At 41.3% G+C, this 20,884-nt stretch overlaps 1 protein-coding gene across 6 annotated transcripts in view; it reads left to right on the top strand.

Annotated features, from left to right (window-relative positions):
• The first annotated feature begins 346 nt into the window (after positions 1–346).
• Positions 347–20,884, top strand: part of PCDH7 (protocadherin 7) — a 397,754-nt gene continuing 377,216 nt past the window's right edge. For 3 of the 6 annotated variants that reach the window (XM_075930603.2, XM_075930606.2, XM_075930609.2), the window contains exon 1: positions 347–5,546. In XM_075930603.2, the coding sequence (XP_075786718.2) occupies positions 2,376–5,546 (3,171 nt within the window). In that variant the 5' untranslated portion in view covers positions 347–2,375. The remainder of the gene's footprint in view (positions 5,547–20,884) is intronic. The other 3 variants (XM_075930605.2, XM_075930608.2, XM_075930610.2) reach the window with 1 other exon arrangement.

Genomic DNA, 20,884 nt, shown 5'->3' on the forward strand with positions numbered 1-20,884 from the left:
AAAGAAGGAGAAAGTGAACTAGGGATGCAAGAATAAGCAAAGTTGTGTCCAGGTCTATCACATTCACATTTATTTCTTGCTTATCCAGGTAGGTGACGCTACATTTTAGCAATCGGTGAAGTGCCTACTCCAAAATAAATCGAGTGCTTCTTCTTATATGTGTTTATTTGCTGAACCCTCCCCCACCCTTCCCACACACATTGGCTCCTTCTCTGAGGGTCCATTTTCCCAAGAAACACAGAGATGCCATTGATAATGTGCATTCAAATCAATGAAAGAGGCAGAATAAAGACACCCCCCCCCCCCAGCCTCGAGGAACAGAGCGGCAAAATCCTGACATCTCTAATGCACTCCCCTTTCCTCTCCTGGAGTTTGATCCTGTTACAGTCTTGCAGCTCATCTTCTGTTTCAGAGAAGCACCAGGAGACAGAAAAGGTGCGAATGTCAGCAAAATGAGTTGTTTGGGGAACATGAGTCCACAAAATGCCCCCACCAGCGCACGCAGGGGCTCTAAAATAAAAGGAAGAACCACGATTTGCTTAACAATTGATCAGTGAAGAGTCAGAAGGTGGCTCGAGGGGGGAGGAAATCACGGGAGAACATGGGTTAGCGAGAGCAACAGCAGCAGCACTGTGGTGTGCACCGAGGATGGGGTTGAAGACCGGGCTGGTGGATTGCGATCCGCAGCTATCCCACTTACAGCAGCAGAGGCAGAGGGTAAGGCTGGGCTTTCCGGAGTGCAGCGCTCGGCTCGTCCTCCCTCCCTCCCTCTCTCGGCGTGTGTAGCGCAGGCGGCTCCGCTTGCTGCAGCGTCAGGGAAGAGCCGCCGAGAGAGGCTCCAGCAGCTCCTACCACTTTGGGCAAACTTGCTGGTTTACTGCCTCCTCCCCCCCTCTCCGAGTGGGAAGCGGCGCCTCAGTTGCCATTCAACATTTTAAAGCACAAGCCGCTTTGCTGTGAAAGCGCCCGAACCACACTTCCCTGAAAGGCACCAGAGGGGAGGCACAACGGCAGATTCCACCCGCCGAGGCGGTGGGGAGCAGAGGAAACAATTGACTGCCAGTATTTCATTTGCAAAAGAAGACTGCATTTTTATAATCGCTTCGCGCCTCTCTCCCCCTCCCCTCTGCCATTCCGCTTACATGGATGTAATTCAGAATCTGTTAATTCACGTGGGGAATCCAGTTACATCTTGTTCCGCTCCGGGTATATTAACGAGAGAGCAATAATCGCCTTTGGACACATAGCCTGGTTGCTAACCTTTGAACTGAAAGGATCAAGTTCAGATCTGGTTACCTGCATTGGGACGGAAAGGAAGAGCGAGCAAGAGAGAGAGAGAGCGAGAGAGAGAGAGAGAGCGAGACTGACTGCAATCTCATTTGTGAATCGCTCTCAGTGCTGCAGATCCAGATTGCTATAACACATGCAGTGCAAATGCAGGTAAGGCACACACACAAACTGCGGATGCAAAAACAAACTTGGGACTGTTGTGTGTGTGTGTGTGTGCGTGCATTGCTCCTGCTTTGGAAATTCTGGGCAAACGGTTTCTGCAGTTTTTGTATCGTCGCTTTGTGACTAATGACCTTGCGCAGAGTTGTTAAAAAATCCTCTCCAGAGAAAGAACTGAACATTTTAGGCGATCTGTGAAGATGGATTTGGGTGCTTTTCTGCTAACCGAAAGGGATTTTCTGTGGACTGCTCTGTGATACAAGAGGTTCTCGCCTAGCCACTGCACAGCTACCGATATTATTGGGTTTTGGGGGGTATTTTTCTTTATTTTTTATTTTATTTTTAATCAATGATTTAATTGTGTTTTTGCCCGCTGTTTAAAAGGATTAGGAGTTTTCCGGACTCAGCCCTTTTGAATGAGGCGATTCACATTTTTTCCCCCGTGTGCGTGCAGAGTGCGGAAAGAAAGGAGCTAATGCCTTAGTCGTAAAGGGCTGAGAGAGACAGAGGGAGAAGAGTGTGAATTGTACTTAACTCTAGGAGCAAAGAAGACGACCTGAGGAGGGAGGGCTTCAAATAGCACCGTGCTGCTCCTGCTTTTATTATCCAAACCTTGCAAAGTGATTACAGTAAAACCAGAGAGGAGGAGGAGGAGGAAGAGGAGGAGGAAAATCCCGTCCTATCTGCTGAGATGAATCTTTAAAAAGGAAAATACACTGTCCCGTGAACTGTAAGCATATTGCAACTGGAAGGAAGGGCGGAGAAGAGCCAACACCAGGGTTTTGACCACCGATTGCACCAGCTATGAGACACTAAGTTTCCCGGAAGAGAAGGATTTTATAATTGATCATCCGCACGCTGAGCATTTCTGTTGGCTTGTCAGGGGAGTTGGTGGGAGAGAGGAGGGGGTTTTTGGTGCGAAAAAGATGAGGAAGATGCGGACTCTCTTTGGCTTTGTGCATTGCTGCTGCTGCTGCTGCTTCTTGCTCCTCCTGCCTCCTCCGCTCTGGGTCAGCCTGGCCGCGGCCAAGCAGCAGCTGAGGTACCGGCTGGCAGAGGAAGGACCTGCCGACATCCGCATAGGCAACGTGGCTTCGGACCTGGGCATCGTGACGGGCTCTGGCGAGGTGACATTCAGCCTGGAGTCGGGTTCCGACTACCTGAAGATCGATAACATGACCGGGGAGCTGAGCACCACTGAGCGGCGCATAGACCGCGAGAAGCTGCCGCAGTGCCAGATGATCTTCGATGAGAACGAGTGCTTCCTGGACTTCGAGGTCTCGGTGATCGGTCCCTCGCAGAGCTGGGTGGATCTCTTCGAAGGCCGGGTCATCATCCTGGACATCAACGACAACACCCCCACCTTCCCGTCGCCGGTCCTCACCCTCACCGTGGAGGAGAACCGGCCTGTAGGGACCCTCTATCTGCTCCCCACCGCCACCGACAGAGACTTCGGCCGCAACGGCATAGAGCGCTACGAGCTGCTGCAGGAGCCCGGCGGGGACGGGGGGAGACGTGGCGGCGGAGGGGGACCGGCTTCTGGCGGTGAGAGCGCCCTCTACCCCGGCGGCAGTAAGAGGAGGCAGGAGGTGGACGGGGCGGCCCGCAGCAGCGTGTTCGAGCTGCAAGTGGCTGACACCCCGGACGGGGAGAAGCAACCGCAGCTGATTGTCAAGGGGGCGCTGGACCGAGAACAGCGGGACTCCTATGAACTGAGCCTGAGGGTGCGGGACGGCGGCGACCCGGCCCGCTCCTCACAGGCCATCCTGAGGGTGCTGATCACCGACGTGAACGACAACAGCCCCCGCTTCGAGAAGAGCGTGTACGAGGCGGACCTGGCGGAGAACAGCAGCCCCGGAACCCCCATCCTGCAGCTGCGGGCTGCAGACCTGGACGTGGGGGTGAACGGGCAGATCGAATACGTCTTCGGGGCGGCCACCGAGTCGGTGCGGCGCCTGCTGCGGCTGGACGAGACTTCGGGCTGGCTCAGCGTCTTGCACCGCATCGACCGGGAGGAGGTGAACCAGCTCCGCTTCTCCGTCATGGCCCGGGACCGGGGCCAGCCGCCCAAGACCGACAAGGCCACGGTGGTGCTGAACATCCGCGACGAGAACGACAACGTGCCCACCATCGACATCCGCAAGATCGGCCGCATCCCGCTGCGGGACGGGGTGGCCAGCGTGGCCGAGGACGTGCTGGTGGACACCCCCATCGCCCTGGTGCAGGTGTCGGACCGCGACCAGGGCGAGAATGGCGTGGTGACTTGTACAGTGGTGGGGGACGTGCCCTTCCAGCTCAAGCCGGCTAGCGAGGGCGAGGGAGAGCCCCAGAACAAGCGCAAGTACTTCCTGCACACCTCGGCCCCGCTCGACTACGAGGCCGTCCGTGACTACAACGTGGTGATCGTGGCCGTGGACTCGGGCAGCCCCAGCCTGTCCAGCAACAATTCGCTGCTGGTGCGGGTGGCGGACACCAACGACAACCCGCCGGTGTTCAGCCAGCCCGTGGTGGAGGTCTCCTTCCCGGAGAACAACTCGCCCGGCGAGAGGGTGGCCACGGTGGCGGCCACGGACGCGGACAGCGGCAAGAACGCCGAGATCACTTACTCGCTAGAGCCCTCGCCTCTCTCCTCGGAGGCGCCCGGCGGCATCTTCACCATCGACCCGGACTCCGGGGACGTGCTGGTGCAGGCGGTGCTGGACCGCGAGCAGCGCGACACCTACGAGTTCCAGGTGACGGCCCGGGACAAGGGGGTGCCGGCCCTGCAGGGCTCCACCACCGTGGTGGTGCGGGTGGCCGACCGCAACGACAACGAGCCGCGCTTCATGCAGGACGTGTTCACCTTCTACGTGAAGGAGAACCTGCAGCCCAACAGCCCCGTGGGCATGGTGACCGTGATGGACGCCGATAGGGGCCGCAACGCCGAGCTCAGCCTTTCCATCCAACCCGGGGAGCAAGACCAGGCCGCCGGCATCTTCTCCATCGAGAACGACACCGGCACCATCTACTCTACCGTCTCCTTCGACCGGGAGCAGCAGACCAGCTACACCTTCAAAGTGAAGGCGGTGGACGGAGGGGAGCCGCCCCGCTCGGCCACTGCCACCGTCTCCCTCTTCGTGATGGACGAGAACGACAACCCGCCCGCCGTCACCTTCCCCAGCAACAGCTCCTACACCGTGCTTCCCCCCTCCAGCAACCTGCGCACCGTCGTGGCCACCGTGCTGGCCACCGACGCGGACACGGGCCTCAACGCCGACCTCAACTACAGCATCGTCGGGGGCAACCCCTTCAAGCTCTTCGAGATCGACCCGGCCAGCGGCGTGGTGTCGCTGGTGGGCAAGCTGGCTCCCAAGCACCACGGCCTGCACCGCCTGGTGGTGCAGGTGAACGACAGTGGCCAGCCGCCCCAGGCCACCACCGCCTTACTTCACGTCTTCGTCAACGAGAGCCTTTCCAACGCCACCGTGGTGGAGAGCCAGGTGGCCCGCAGCCTGCACACGCCGCTGGCCCAGGACATCGCCGGCGACCCCAGCTACGAGCTGAGCAAGCAGCGGCTCAGCATCGTCATCGGCGTGGTGGCCGGCATCATGACGGTGGTGCTGCTCATCCTGGTAGTGGTCATGGCCCGCTACTGCCGCTCCAAGGGCAAGCACGGCTACGAGGCGGGCAAGAAGGACCACGAGGACTTCTTCACCCCGCAGCAGCACGACAAGGCCAAGAAGCCCAAGAAGGACAAGAAGGGCAAGAAGGGCAAGCAGCCCCTCTACAGCAGCATTGTCACCGTGGAGGCCTCCAAACCCAACGGGCAGCGCTACGACAGCGTCAACGAGAAGCTCTCCGACAGCCCCAGCATGGGCCGGTACCGCTCGGTCAATGGCGGCCCGGGCAGCCCGGACCTGGCCAGGCATTACAAATCCAGCTCGCCGTTGCCCACGGTCCAGCTCCACCCGCAGTCCCCCACCGCCGGGAAAAAGCACCAGGCCGTGCAGGAACTGCCCCCGGCTAATACTTTTGTGGGGGCAGGAGACAACATCTCCATTGGATCGGACCACTGCTCCGAGTACAGCTGTCAGGCCAGCAGCAAGTACAGCAAGCAGGTAAGGGTTCTGGGAACACCCCCTAACTACTGCCTGTCGTACCTCCACACAGCCAGCTTCCCTCCGCTCCCCCTTCCCCCCAACATCTAGAGCAAGCATGTGAGGGAACTGGGGAAAGCCTCTCTTCTCTCTCTCTCTCTCTCTCTCTCTCTCTCTCTCTCTGACACACACACACACACACACACACACACACACACACACACACAGCAGCCCCCCCTTGCCAGCACCAAGTGTGGTAAGCAACTGCTAGAGGAGATTTTCTTGGTATTCTCCCTCACTCTTCCCTGCAGACAGCCAATGTAACCAATTGCAAATACAGCTGGTAAGTAAGGAAACCAAGGAACCCCCATCCCCTCTCTCACTCTACACAGCCAGCCAGCTGACTGACAGTAAGTAATGACAAGCAGAGGAGTAGGGGACTCTCAACTAAAATTACCCCTCCCCGCACACCCACAGATATACACAGTGGAGGCATCCTGTCTCAAATACAACCTGTATAAAATATAGGTTACTAGAGTGATGGCAGAAAGTCTCCACCCCCCAAGCCTTCAAGCAAGTAAGCCCCTAGAAGGCAACCTGAGACGTTCTTATCAACCCCAAGCACACACACATTTAACAAGCACACACACATTTAACAAGCACAGCATAGGAGCAGTAGACACACTCCCTTCCCTGCACAGCCTTCAAGCCACAGATAATCAGCCAGTAATAAGAGCAATAGGCTGAGACCTCCCATTATCCACTGCCCCTCTCCCCACACTAAATAGTTTGTCAGACACCAGAGTCCATTTGAATCAGGCAGCCACCTTCTTTCAGAGGGAGGTGCATCCACTAAACCATGTTTCTGTGTGAGAGAGAGAGAGCTCCTGCCTGCCACCCAGGCAGCAGGGTACTATTGAAAGAGGGAGCTGTCCCTTGACTTTAGTCACACTCTCTAAGGCTCTATTTATGTGAATTTGAAACCACCATGTTAAAAGGCTGGGGGATATAATTAGCGGGTCATTCATTAAGATTCAGATCTTTATATAATATATGTGCCTGATTGTGATCCCACTTCTATCTTTTTTTCCTTTATACTACTGTAATACCATTGATTTCAGAAGACTGACTCTTGATAAATACATGTGCAAGTGAGTTCAGAACTCCCCCCTCTTCTGTAATATGTTTTTCACTAGTTTGAAGGATATTACATTACATTCAATAGCTCAGTAAGATCCCAACTGTGCTACCCTCACTGAGAAGTATCTGTCAGTAGTGGTTGTACTGACTTCTGTAATATTACCTAATTAAGTATTTTTGAACTTCAGGATATTATAAGGGACTGATTCTGAGCTTAGTTACATTGATGTAAATCAGTCACTGAAGTCAATGGAGTTCTGCCATTATAAAAGGGAGACAGGAGTGTAATTGCTCCCACCAAATTGGTGTAATGTAGTAGAAAATCAGGCCATTATTATAATTCAGACATATATTTTTATTTTATAAAGTATATGTTTTATAAAGCATATGTTTAATTTTGAGCTGTGATTATTTTCCTTGATTTACTTTGTTTGGAGGTTATATGCTGAGAAAACTGTGTTGTGGGTTTGATCTGTCTTGGGAGATCTACATAAGATGAACATTCTGAAAGTTTTCTCAACTACCATGCACATTATGCAAGATAGGATAGGTAAATGAATGCAGATTCATGCAAATATGGTGCCAAGTCTGGAACATGGAAAATCTGACTAATTTGACAAAAATGGTTTCTTTCCCACTTATTAACATGCAGATATGGTACACAAGAACTTTTTTATACTTTGAGATGCCTGTTAGTATAGTAAAATTGACTTTTATAATATGCAACCCGTATTTGCATTCTGCATGGTGGAATAAAATATTGTAAGTAGAAGTGAATTTCATAAGCCATTCCTTCTTCCAGCTGAGCTACAAAATTGATGCTTGATGTAATATTTTCTTAATATTTTTGTGTATGTTGTTTTACTGATCAGACTAATGTTTTGCAGAACATTTGACATAGTAGTTTCTTGGCAAAACATTTCATTTACTTTCTTTCAGGGAGGGAGACCATTATAATTTTACTTTTGAAAATATTGCCTATATAAAATGTAAAGTACTGGAAAAGTCTATAAGATTTAGTCCATTAAGGTTTATTAAATACATAGTAGATGATGCCTTTTTAGTGATTATTATGCCAGCATATGAGGTAACCCATGCTAATCAGATATGAGATATGAAAGATACTTTCTTGCTGCCAGAACTCATCTCAAAAGACTGTCAAAAGTATAATTTGGTTTTGGTGAAAGAAAATGGCTAATGTTAAATGTAGGACTTGGTAAGAGATTAGACTATACAAATGACTACTCGTGCTGATAAGTGCCTTCTTTGAGGTTATTGTGCAGAAGTATATTGATTGTATCTTGTTTATTAAATTATTTAGAATGTTTTCTCAGAAAATATTTTTATGCACAGTAAATTTACAAGGTATCCTTTGAGAAGAAAATACCTTACTATACTTTTACATGCAACAATCAAAGTAGAAGGAATACATCAGGAAAGACTTAAATTTGTCTAATTTAAAACTGCTCCCCCCCCCCACCATTTTCTTATTTACTGTCTGACAGCTTTTTGTGTTAGTAGTTTGTTTGACTACAAAGCTCAATATAACTGAATAATTTATCACTGACACTGTAATGTCTTAACACATGTTGTTTTAAAATATACAGAAAAGTGTACATTACTTTGAGTTTAATATCTTCAAAGGTACCATACATGAACTTTTCTTTGGACAAAATAAGTAGCTTCTCAAAATGGTCAGCATATGGCACATGCAACAATTTGCATATAAATTAAAGACAGTACAGTGGATACTGACTCAGAGGACAGTAAGAATAATGTTAAATTACAGCTTGCAGGATACATTTTTTGGCAGACTACTTCTGTTACAGCCATCCTATGGACACTTGCTAACTTGCAGCTGAATGACATTTATCTGTTCTTGTGCTTTTATTTTATTTTTATTTATAATGGAATATTAAGCATATCAGGTGGAGGTTCATATGAATGACTTGAATTTTTTATATCTCAAACATTATCATTTGAGCATTGAGTGACTTACCAGACTTGTTTAGAAGGTAAGGTGTCACATTTAGAAATAAACTTTCAAATAGTATTAATTGTATCATAGTTTAACTGTACATAGAAGGTTAAACAAGTGGAATATTAGCATGCACATTGCTGCAAGAGAATAGCTGAAACTTGCATATTTTTCCTAGTTTACTTATTGACAAGTTACCTTTGTTCCATGGACAGATTATAAAGTGTATAAAGTTTTAAAGTCAAGTAAGTAAACAGACAAACCAGGAAGTTCCCATCCTGAGGTGGAGGAGGGTAATATCCATTATCCATTAATGTAATTAGATTTGGTAATTGATACATCTTCATACCCACAATATTGTTGTCAGGGGAAAGGTCTCTATTTACAAGACCAAATGGAGTGCTCAAGTGAGTACACAGGCACTCTTTCCATTCTGATTTTGTTCTGTGCTGCATTTTTTTTTCTTTAAAACAACATATAACTTTCTATCACTATAACTTTAGAGTTTAGTACCTTGTATATATTTCAGTTTGTTTTATGCAGTATCCTATGAAATGCTATAAACAGCAAAAACAAACAATAAGATACCCCTTTGCATAAATATTAAAATAGTAGATTTTATTACTGAATTTTGTATTAGATACATTACTTACTTTTAATAAAGCTTAGTTAAATATCATAGCATTATGACATGTATCACATTTATCTTTCACTTCACAACAAATCTCTACATTTCCCCCAAATTAACTTGAATAAGCCTGTTTCAGGGTTGTTCTTGTCTTATTAATATGAAATTTGTGTCAGAAATAGTATATGCTTTTAGACCCTGATTTAGCAGTCAATACTCATTCAGCAAAGCTCTTAACCCCATGCTTATCTTTAAGCATATACTTAAGTCCCATTATATTCAGTGGGAATTAGATATTTGCCTAAAATTAAGCACAGGCATCAGTGCTTTGCTGAACAGACAGATTAAGGCAGGTGCTTTTCTCAATTGGGGCCTGATGGCCTGACTCTTCAAGGTATTGAACACTGCTTGGCCTTGTCTATACTAGAGCAGGCAGGTCAGCTTAGGGTATGCAACTCCAGCTACGCATTTTGCTTACTTTAAGCTGAGCCATGGCGGCATCCATGCAGTGGGAGGCCAACTGGAGGACATGCTTCCATCATTTTCTCTTACTTCTCACAGAAGGAGGAGTGCCAGACATCAGTGGGGGCTGCCCTTAGTGTTCAATTTAGGGATCTATACTAGATTCGCTAATTCGAATGCTAGACGAGAGACCTCCAGAGCATCGATCATCTTGTAAGTGTAGACATGCCTGTTGTGAGGCACTGTACACCCTTAACTTCCAGCAAAAACAATGGAAGTTACATAAGTTCGGCACATCACAGAAGCATTTAGCAACTTGGAGGACTGGATCCCAAATCAAAATTCTAAACCAGAAGTAGTATTTTTATTATGCAGAATTGATTGTAAATTAATTTTTGGAAGTCATATACCACTTCAGTTTATAATGCAAAATTATAGAGAACCACATGAGAAGACATTTAGGTGGACATTTGGCATTTTCTGTTTGCTTGAGGTACATTGTTGCCTATCTAATTCTATAATCCTTTATGAATTATCTTTATGTTTTTGCTATTCATAGAAATTACCTTTAAAAAAATCTTAATATGCTAATCAGTTGATCAGCTTCCACTGATATTGTTCATTAACAGTCTCTTGGATTGAAGAAACATTGTATATGGCTTGTTATCATAGATTTGAGTTGCAACTATAAATTAAAAGTATCCAGTCTCCTGTCAATATGTACTGTACATGTAGCCCCATTTGAGTTTAATGAAAGGATGCGCCCTGTGCATTAAAGAGCAGTCAATCCTAAACGTACAGTTTAACCAACCAAGCAAACATCCTCTTTCTTCACAATAATATATGTCAGACTGTGGGGTTTTTTTAAGCTTCAGAGGGGTAGCTGAGTTAGTCTGTAATAGGAAAAACTTCAAAAAAACCCAATAGTCTAGTAGCACCTTAAAGACGAACAAAACATGTAGCGCTTTCATGGATAAAACTCATTTTTTCGGATGACCGGAGTATACCATCTACATGTTTTGTTAGTCTTTAAGGTGCTACTAGACTATTGGTTTTTTTTAAGAATTACAGATTAAACCACAAGCGTAAAGTTGGTCATGACTTGTGCCTTGACTAATGTTCCTTAGTCTAATTAATTTTTTTAAATTTTACTTTAGCACTAGCTCTATGTAGAAAATAAATGTGATTCTTTGTGATGAGGTATAACATTTAATATTGATACAGTTTGGAGTGAAGTTTCTAAAAGCATAGGTAACTGTTCTATTTTCAGTTTGCAACGTTGAAAATATTCTACAGTTGGTTTTAGAAATGGCCCATATTTGTCACTTGATAAATCATTTTGGAAAGAGGGATTAATTAAACATGGAGATACATTTTTTAATATTTATTAGCTCTATTTAACAAATGTATTTAATTGACAAATATAAGCTTTATTTTCCTGTTCAAAGAAACCATCATGTCCTGTGTGCAAATAGCTAACTTGGTACTGTAATCGTCCATCAATCGAAAGGGATGGAATCTGAGTAAAAGAGGAATGTCATGCTTTGAAGGACTAAAGAATGCCTATTAGTGAGGATGGCGAGAAGGGAAAAATGGGGGAGTGGAAGCAGGCATCTTCAAAGGGATAGGCTGTGATTTACTAGCTTTGACATGTCCCTGAATGTATGGATGGATTTGTCTAGACCATTAAGATCTTCAGCAATTTGATTATTTCTCCATCAGTCTTTGTATCACATGATTTACTGATACAAGCATATTCCCTGAACTTTTATTTCCTTTTCCTTCCTGTGTATATTAAAATACTGCAAAAATTAAATATCTGAATTAATGAAATATTAATTAGATTAAAAATCTAAATGTGGAATGATTGGTTTGTAGATTATTGGTCTTTATACACCACTGATATTGAAGCATACGTATTTATAAATGTGCTTCTTCATTTCTGCCTACCTAGATACCTTGTATCCCACTATTTATTGCAGATTAGTCTGACTAATAGTTTTGCAAACTGATCACTGTCTTCAAATGGAAGGCAAATTTCCTTGTAAATTTGATCTATGAAAGTTTTACAATGCTTGTGTACTGAACTTTCAGTGTATTGCCTTTAAATAGGAAACCTGGACATGATTAGGTTTTGGAGTAAAACATAATAATAAATCATCAAATTTCAGAGTTCAAATCCTGTTGGTAGTTTTCTTGTTAGCTAATTACCCAAATCCTTTAGAAGTACTCCAAATTCTTTACTATAATTAGTTTAAACATGTCATGTTATTTTTTTTTCCTTCTGGGAATACGTAAAGTACATCTTCGTTACATGTATTTGAGAAATTCAGTTCAATATCTTATAGTCATGTTTCTAAAATGTATTTTCAGCGTTTATCGTAAGTGTTGAGGAACCGTTAAAACTGCAAAATGAATTCCCTGTATTCATTCTTAGGATGGGTGAAATATATTGCATATAAATTATGACATAAGCTTCTCTATATCTTTTTACTGTTCTATAATGTAACAAAAGAGAATGTATGTGTGTCATATTTCTGGGAGATGTGGCTTCATTTCTTTTATTTTGAAAAAAGATTCTATTGCCCTATTTATATCACATTTTGGACCTTGGTAATGTTACCCTAAATGTATTCTGCAAATATTTTAATAGTTTAAAATTACATTATTAAACTCAACCTTAATTATCACCCACATTAATTAATTAAGAACTAAAAGGAAACATTAACATTAACATTAAAATTGTGTAATATCTCTCTTGAACCAAGTCAGTAAGAGCACAATTCCAACTTTTACACAGAATGTGACAGCTTAATTTTTATAGACCATGCAATTTACATAAAGGTGATTCACAAAAGTAAATTACCGATTTCATATAACTTTACTAATATGTGTTGAATGCCCGCCATAAGCAATAGAAAAATGGTGTTCAGAATGTAATTATTTAAAAAAACTATATATTTCCTCTTTCAGATTGATCCCACAGTGCCCCGTTCCTATCTTATCTCGTTAACTTCCACTGTGACCTGATGTCTGAACACATACTCTGTTATGTTATGCAGGACATCAGGTAAAATTATCACAATGAGCCCTTCTGACTTTAAAAATCTAAATATAAAAGACATTTGAAAAAAGAACACTTCATATAAACAATAACACATCCTTACTGTAATGGGGGAAGCTGCAGATGTATGAACCAGTGAGTTTCTGAAGTAGCTATTGTACCAGTGATGGTATAGAACACTGGAGGGGAGAATTGCTTCAATGAAAGAAAATAAAGTAAGTTTTAAGGTATTTCATGTTCTTGGTTCCACTACCTGTCTGGGAAAAATTCAGCAAATACTGATAAAGGAATTTGGTACTTTACTTTCGTAGGCCATCTACAAGAGTCAAAAATCCAAACCCATAGTCAACACCAAAGTGCTAGTCCAATGGGTTCCTGAAGTATGTACCAAACTTTATGTGACTAGTCCCAAGTACTTGATTGAATGAGGGACTAAGTTCTTTATTGTGTTAAAGCAGTACAAGTTAAGTGAAGTTGACTGCCACAGTTGTACTAAGCATAGAGTTTGTCAGAAAACAGGAGACATAATTTAATAATGAATTGTGAACAAGTATGACAACACACTGAATAACCATAGTTTTATAAAAAGTTCACTGTTTTTTTTCTTAAGAGGGAAAACCAACAAGCAAGCAAAACAAAAAAACCCAGAAAACTTGAAACCAGTAAAATCTTACTGATATTGTAAGATATTGCTTATTATTGTTTGTGCAACCTTGTTAGAACAGAAAAAAACAGTTTCCAGTCAAATTCAGAATAGAGAGGATTAGAAAATGATTTTTATTGTTTACATCCTTTAAAAAGCATTTCTCCGCTCACAAAGTTGTTCTACTGCCATTCAACATTAACGGGTATATATGTTGTTGTAGTATATTTTCCAGTGCATAGTTTTATTATTTCTCAGAAATGGCCACAAATAGTACAAAATTATTATTTTATAAATATCAATTTGGAACTAAAAACAAGCATTTTATACCTTTTTTCAAAACTTAGCTTTGTCTGAAAGTTGTAAACATATTATATTATGCAGTAAGATTTTATTTTACTAGTTCTTATTCAACAGCTCAAAAAGTATCTCAAAACCTCATCTTTTTCATTATTTATTGTTTAGAACCTTGAATGTATTGACTGTTACTTGACTTGAGTGTGGTGAGCAGGATTTGGGGCTCTAAATCGAGCTAGCACGTCCACATTAAGGGAGCCTATCTTGGACTAATTTTGAGGCTTCCCTGTAGTGTGGACACGCTATTTCAAAATAGTTATTTCAAGAGTTATTTTTTCAGAAGTGTAGATATGCCCTAAGTGTGTATAAAAATGAGACATATTTGACCTAAAATGCTTGCCTACTTCTGAATTTAAACTTTTGTCACCAAGCTGGGTCCTAAATTAAGCAGAATCCATTTTCTCTGTGGATTTGTACCATTAGCAATTTTTCCAGCAATTATAAAACATAGGCTACGTCTAGACTGCAGAGTTAAATCAGAAAAAGATACGCAATTTACGGTACACAAATTGTGTATCTTTTCCCAATTTACTTTCGTAAGAGACTTTTCTGAAATTTTGGAAAAAAGTGCTCTTTTGACATATCCCTTATGCCTCGTAGAAGGAGGTTTACCGGAATGGTGAAAGAGCACGTCCACTGTTTTGAAAAAAAATTCAGAAAACCAGACAAGTTCCTTGGATGAGGCATTACTATTCTGGGATACCTCTGGACATCTAGTCTGGGCAGTCTAGACGTAGCCAAACTTTGCTTCTTGTAACTTAACAATTCATGCATATTTAGAAAATGGAATTTTCATCTGGAATATCTAAAGAAATGTACAGGTAAAAGTGCTAATTAAGGTGAATACAGACACACATGATGTATTTTAGCAGAATATGGGCTGATTTACTATGTGAGTTCTTTCAACAGAGACAAAGGGGATGATTCTGATCACACATACATCGGTAACTCTCTTGAACAGGTGTGAAACAAGTAGAAGAGAGATCAGAACCAGACCTATTTATTTTTCTTTATATTTCTTGGCCTTTTCTTAGCTCTATGAGTTAGGGATCCTATTTATGTTTACATTAATAAAAACTCTCAATGATTGATGAGAACAGGATAGGATACCCCTGGTTTATTTCACTGCTATGAAATCTGGAGTTACATAGTGGTGTATCAACTCCCACATCTATAAGTTGTTTGCATTTTTGTAAAGAAAAAAAGTGTATGTTGTTTGAATAGGTTTATGATATATATTTGGCATTTACTATATTGAATTTAGAAACAGATGACTTGGAGGAGCCATATTTAGATTAATAATAAGGAAATAAAAACAATTAACTGTATTTGCAAACCTGAGATAATTTATTAAATATAATTTAAAAGTGTGCTTTTTTAAGTTTTTCTTTTGTGTGATGGAAAAGATAAAATAGCAATATGAGATTCTCTGCATGTAAAACAGATTGAATAGATTTACTTAGTTTGCTTATTCAGAGTATTGCAAAATAGATTTTGACTTGTGTGATATTCAAGAGGGAGTGGGTTTTGCTATAATCTCTTAGCTGTGCAGATTTTGCTGAATGCACTGATAATTCATCTTGAACATTTTAATACTGAAATTCAGTGTACTTACATAGAAATCTAGTGTTTTGAATTTAGAGTGTGTTTTATAGCTTGTTCTTCATTAACTATAGAAAATGACTGAACTCTTCAAGTTAAATGGTAACCTTCCCGGAGAATTAATGTTACATAAATATAAAAGGGCTAGTTAAAGCTTCCCTCTATCAAATGTTTCTAAAAGGCTTTATGTATTTATAAGACTTCATGATCTACTATTGATGCAAATTACCAAGGATAAAAGAAAATCCATGTTATCAAAGAAAAAAAATAAATGAAATAAGTCCAAGGATTTGAAAGACTTAGCCTTAAGAACTAGGAATTCATACTTTGTGATGGGTTTATAGTAATTGACAGTAGAAAAGACTTCTTTTTAGCATTCACAAAGTTTTTTTTAACTAAGAGAAAATGACTTTGCTATAAAAGCCTCTCTTGTAATGTATCCTGTTTTATTTTATAGTTTTGTATGTTCTACTAAAAAAATCTCAATTAAAATATGACCTAACATCATTTTATAGAGAGTTGGGAATTATTAGTTTTGTTATTTCTACCCTTGCAGCTAATCAAATTGTCCATAGGTAAATAAATAGCATTTCATCAAGAGACCTAGTTTTCAAGGTTCAGATTACTAACATGAGAATGTATGTAAGACTAGTGTCTTCAATCTGCAACTAATTGTGCACTGATAATGGTATTGCCCACAGGCAGTTCTTTTTTGCTGTCTTGATAAAAGATAGATTTTTCAGTTGCTTAATGTTAAAATCAGATGGAGATATATTGCAATTATAATTAACTTCTTTTCTTGCTAATTCCAATATGTGCTGTTTGAAGATGCCAATATATTTAATTTCCTTAAGAATAATCCCAGGAAAAATAGTAATAATTTAAAAAAGAATCCTACTCCTATTAAATTGAATTAGTTTTATAGAGAACTTATATTGTTGTAAAATTGGATACATTTGCAGGGTCCCCTGGCAAAATCATTGGGAACAAAAGGGGGTAGCCAACATATGAACTGAAATTGAACCATAAAGCTTTCCATTGTTAGCTCATTGTGACGCCTATTCATTACTGTCATCCTCTTTTTTTTCTCTCTCTTTCCTTTCCCTCCTACTAGTTGGTAGTAAGTTCTTGTGTTTTGTCATAGACTGTATTATAAACTGTATGAGACGGGGACTGTATATAACATTTTTACTCATGAATCTCAAAGCACTTTCTAAAAGAGAGTTTGTGTAAGTCCTAGCACAAGGGAATAATAATAATAATCTGCAAAATGAGGAAAATTTTCATGATTTAAAAATTGTTTGGGTACTAGAAGATTTACCCAGCATTGCTCAGGTCCTTAATTCAAATACATTTTTTTTTTTGGTCTTTCTTCATTTAAATCATTGCTCTCAAGTGGAACTGGGGATAAGGGCTTCAGTATGCAGGCTACCCTGAGGAGAGAGGACAACTGCAATCCTCTCACACTGCAGTATCTTGGGGCCACATGAGAAATGACTGTCCATGGCTGCTGCAGCTACAGTGGGCATAGCCAGGGAAGGGGTGCATGTCCCCCAGATAAGAGACAGACAGATAGACAAACAGACAAACTCTCTCAAATATATAATAGATAGCTGTCCCTTTCTCCATCCCTGCCCTCTGCTGCCTTAATGGGTTTATAGCTGTCCCGGTCCCTCTCTCTAGTCCTTTGCTGTCCCACTGGTGATCATTATACAGTGTAACTGTCTCTGCTAGCAGAGCCCTCCCTTTCCGTTTAATGGGCTATTGTTTCATTCTGAGAACATCCCATTGTCCAAACCCTTACCTTGTTGTCGGTTCTGATAAGAGGAAGCTGCATACCAAATGTGGTGGTCTTAGCTCTTACTGTTTATGAGTTCTTGAACAAACAGACAGACAGACTGACTCACTCACTCACTCACAAACTCTCTCAAATATATATAATATTTGTATTTTTGCACCACCTTGGATTCCTAATAATGGACTAGGACCCATGGTGCCAGGTGCTGTACAAACATAGCATGTGAAATAGGAGTGTTAGCTATAAGAGAAGCTTTTAAAGAAGAAAATAGAGTGGGAAAAAAGAATTGTGGGGCTACCACTATTTTGGGGATTGAAAGAAAGTGCTATTATGATCCATGTAATTTTGTTCCTGCAAAATGATTCCAACAGTTTGAAATGTATTCTTCACCTCACTGGTTACATGTGAACAGCTCTTCGCTTTTGCACTAAAGCAAGTGGGAATTGTTCACTGTCACAAATAATAAATAACAAGAGTACCCAATCTGCACAGCATGGAAGTGATAAAAACACATGCTTATGAGTGCTTGAGATTTCACAGCTATTAATTTTGAACTTTTTGATTGCAGTTATGTTTTACAAGAGTAGATGCTGTTAGGGCTGCTGTACATTGTGCCAGTGAGAAATTATGACAACATGCATTTATCATTATGAAACTGATACATTCAGTCTAAGAGGTGATAAGATAGTGTCCCTAAAGCCAGACTCATAAAATGTCTGTCACCTTTCTTACATATTTAACTCTTTTTAATACTAATAGTTGTTAAAATACTGTATATCATTAGCTAATATTAAGTACTTTTATATCTATAGGATTATTATGTACATGATGAACATGTGTAACTCATCAGTGTTAATGGGATGTGCTCACTGAGAGACCCCAAGTATAAGCATAGAGTATATCAGTGTTCCCGCTAAGCTATGAGGCAGCACAGCTTCACAGGTGATTAATCAGCCCCGCCCATTGAGATGCTCAGGGCTCCCTGCAAGGAGCTGACTGGCTGTGTAGGGCTGATTAATCACTTGTGGAGCTGTGCTGCCACGCAGCTTAGAGGTAACAATGGTGTGTTCTACTGCATATACATGTGTGATCTTATTCATTAAGGCTGTGTCCAGACTTAGGGTTTTTTTCGAAAAAAGTAGCCTTTTTTCGAAAAAACTTCACTTGCGTCTAGACTGCAGCCGCATTCTTTCGAAATTAAATCGAAAGAATGCGGCTTTTCTTTTGACGGCGGTAAACCTCATTGCACGAGGAAGAACGCCTTTTTTCGAAAGTGCTCTTTCGAAAAAAGGCGTTCTTAAAAGCAAACAGGGCTTTTTAGAAAGAGAACATCCAGACTCATTTGCTGCTTTCTTTCGAAAAAGCCTCTTTCGAAAGAGGCTTGCAGTCTAGACATAGCCTAAGGGTCCATCCAGACAGTGGTGCTATTTCAGGGTGTTTCTGGTATCCTGAGATAGCTATTATGTGTCTTTTAAGCAAGCCCATTATTTTGAAATATAACAGGCTCACTATTCCAATGTCCCTGTACACCTTATTCCATGAGGATTAAGGGACATTTTGGAATAGCAGTTTATTTCGAAAGTTGGTGCTGTGAAAACAGCTCCAAATTTCAAAATAAGCTATTTAGAAATTAACTTGAAATATGCTATGCAATTTGCATAGCTCAAATTGTGTGGCTTATTTTGAGTTAAGAGTGCAGTATAGACGCACCCTATGGATGAATCTACACAGTGGCGCTATTTCAGGATAATGGTCATTATTCCCTAAATAGTGTTATGCGTGTCTCAACAGCACACCCATTAGTTCAAAGTAGATTTGAAATAACGGGCGTCTTAGTTCGGCATCCTGTAAATCTCATTGCATGAGGAATAAGGAAGATGCTGGAATAATACTCTATTTGAAATAGGCTATCCTGAAAAAAGCTACGTGATTTGCATAGCTTATTTCAAGTTACATGTGATTGTGTAGACATACTCATGTTCATAAAAGAGTCTATATCTCCTGGTTAAAACCCCTCATAATGTATTTTTGTGAGGGAAAAATAATGGTCCCAAAAGGAATATATTCAAGCTGAAAAAAAAGTTATATTTTAACTTTAGTAAAAGACGACAAAAATTTAAACAGTACAACGTGATGTCTAAAAATGTTAATTTTCAAATACAGAAGTATTAAAGAGTTGTGGCTAATATTATTTTCTACTCTGTGATGTGCAGTATTTACTTTGTAATACAGAGCATGAATTTAGTAATTCAGTTTGCAGTTTTATGGACCCATTGTGGACAATGCTATTAAATACAAATAATTCCTGCAGGTTTCTCTGCACTGTTAAATGTAGGAATGTGGATTCTGATCATATATGGTAGTTTCATACATGGTGTGATAGCAAAGTCCTTATGCAGACAGAACTCCCAGTGACCTCAGTAAGAAATTATCCAGAACAAAGACAATTGGCTGGGGCTACTAGAAAATGTCAATGGGTAGGTTGAGGAAATACTGAAATGGATAAGACAACAGCAGCCATTTCTTTTCAGCTCATGACAATACAAAAAAAGAGTTAATTGTTTTACATGAAATAATTTTATTATTTTCAATGTAAATATACAAGAAAATGCCTTTGAATCTTAGTTGAATTGCAACAATTACAGTTAGTATTACAACTGATTCCCAATAACATTAAATCATGATTCAGATGGGTACTCAGCCAGCTAGCCACATACACAAAGCTGCATTCGTCCTTTTCATTGTATTGGGAAGTGTACCCTCTGCCTCCATAAAACCCCTATCAAGGTGAGGGGTCTTTTTCAGCATGCTCAGAATGCCACTAAATTCAGGCTCTTTTGCACCAATGGGAACAAATTCCAGAGTCCTAGAGCCCTCACAAACAACACTCTCCCAGCACTTTTCTCTCTTTTATAATGGAGGGAATTCACCTCACTGGGAGAGAAGTAATCCTGCAAGTAGGTCATCTTCATGCCATTTAGGGCATTACATAGCCAAGACTTTAAAACCAACCCAAAGACCAATAGAAACCCAATGCAAATCCAGGAACACTGGTTTCACATATTCTCAGTGAGGTGCCTTGAGTGGCTGTGCTCAGCATCTGTTTCAGTTTCTGAATGCTTTTACGGGCAGCCCCTAGTAGAACATATTGTGATACTGTGATCTTGAGATTAAAAAGGAACAAAGGCATTGAAAAAGAGACGCCTGAGTTATATTAATCACTTTTTTTTAAAAAAAGCTTTTTTCCTATGGTAGAAATTGCAGATATTTACTTTCCTAGAGGAATAGACTAATACTTTAGTAAGAATTTTCTTAGAGATAAAATGGAGAGCAGTTATAGAGAGTTATTTTCCCTTAATAATTTTGCTACAAACTCAGAAGCAAAGGTGTCTTTACTTTCTTCTTAATCATTCTAGCTTTGTAGTTTTTGGCTATATCATTTATTAAGCATTTGGGAACATATTTATTGGCAGGTGGGTGTATTTTGTCAAGAATAATGATTTTTCTTTACTTTTCTTTTCTTCAAAAGCAATGCATATTCAACACTCTGGGAGATTTGCATCTTTTTGTGCTTTCATGATTGCTTGAATTTTTGTAAATTTATATTTGGAAAGAATTCTCAAAAAAGTCAAAGGCTAACTAGTGTGAAGCAATGAAGGCAATATAACATTAAGAAAACCTAAGATG

This window comes from Pelodiscus sinensis, chromosome 4 (assembly GCF_052426305.1).
Source record: "Pelodiscus sinensis isolate ZL-2025 chromosome 4, ASM5242630v1, whole genome shotgun sequence".
In the NCBI taxonomy this organism is placed as follows: Eukaryota; Metazoa; Chordata; order Testudines; family Trionychidae; genus Pelodiscus; species Pelodiscus sinensis.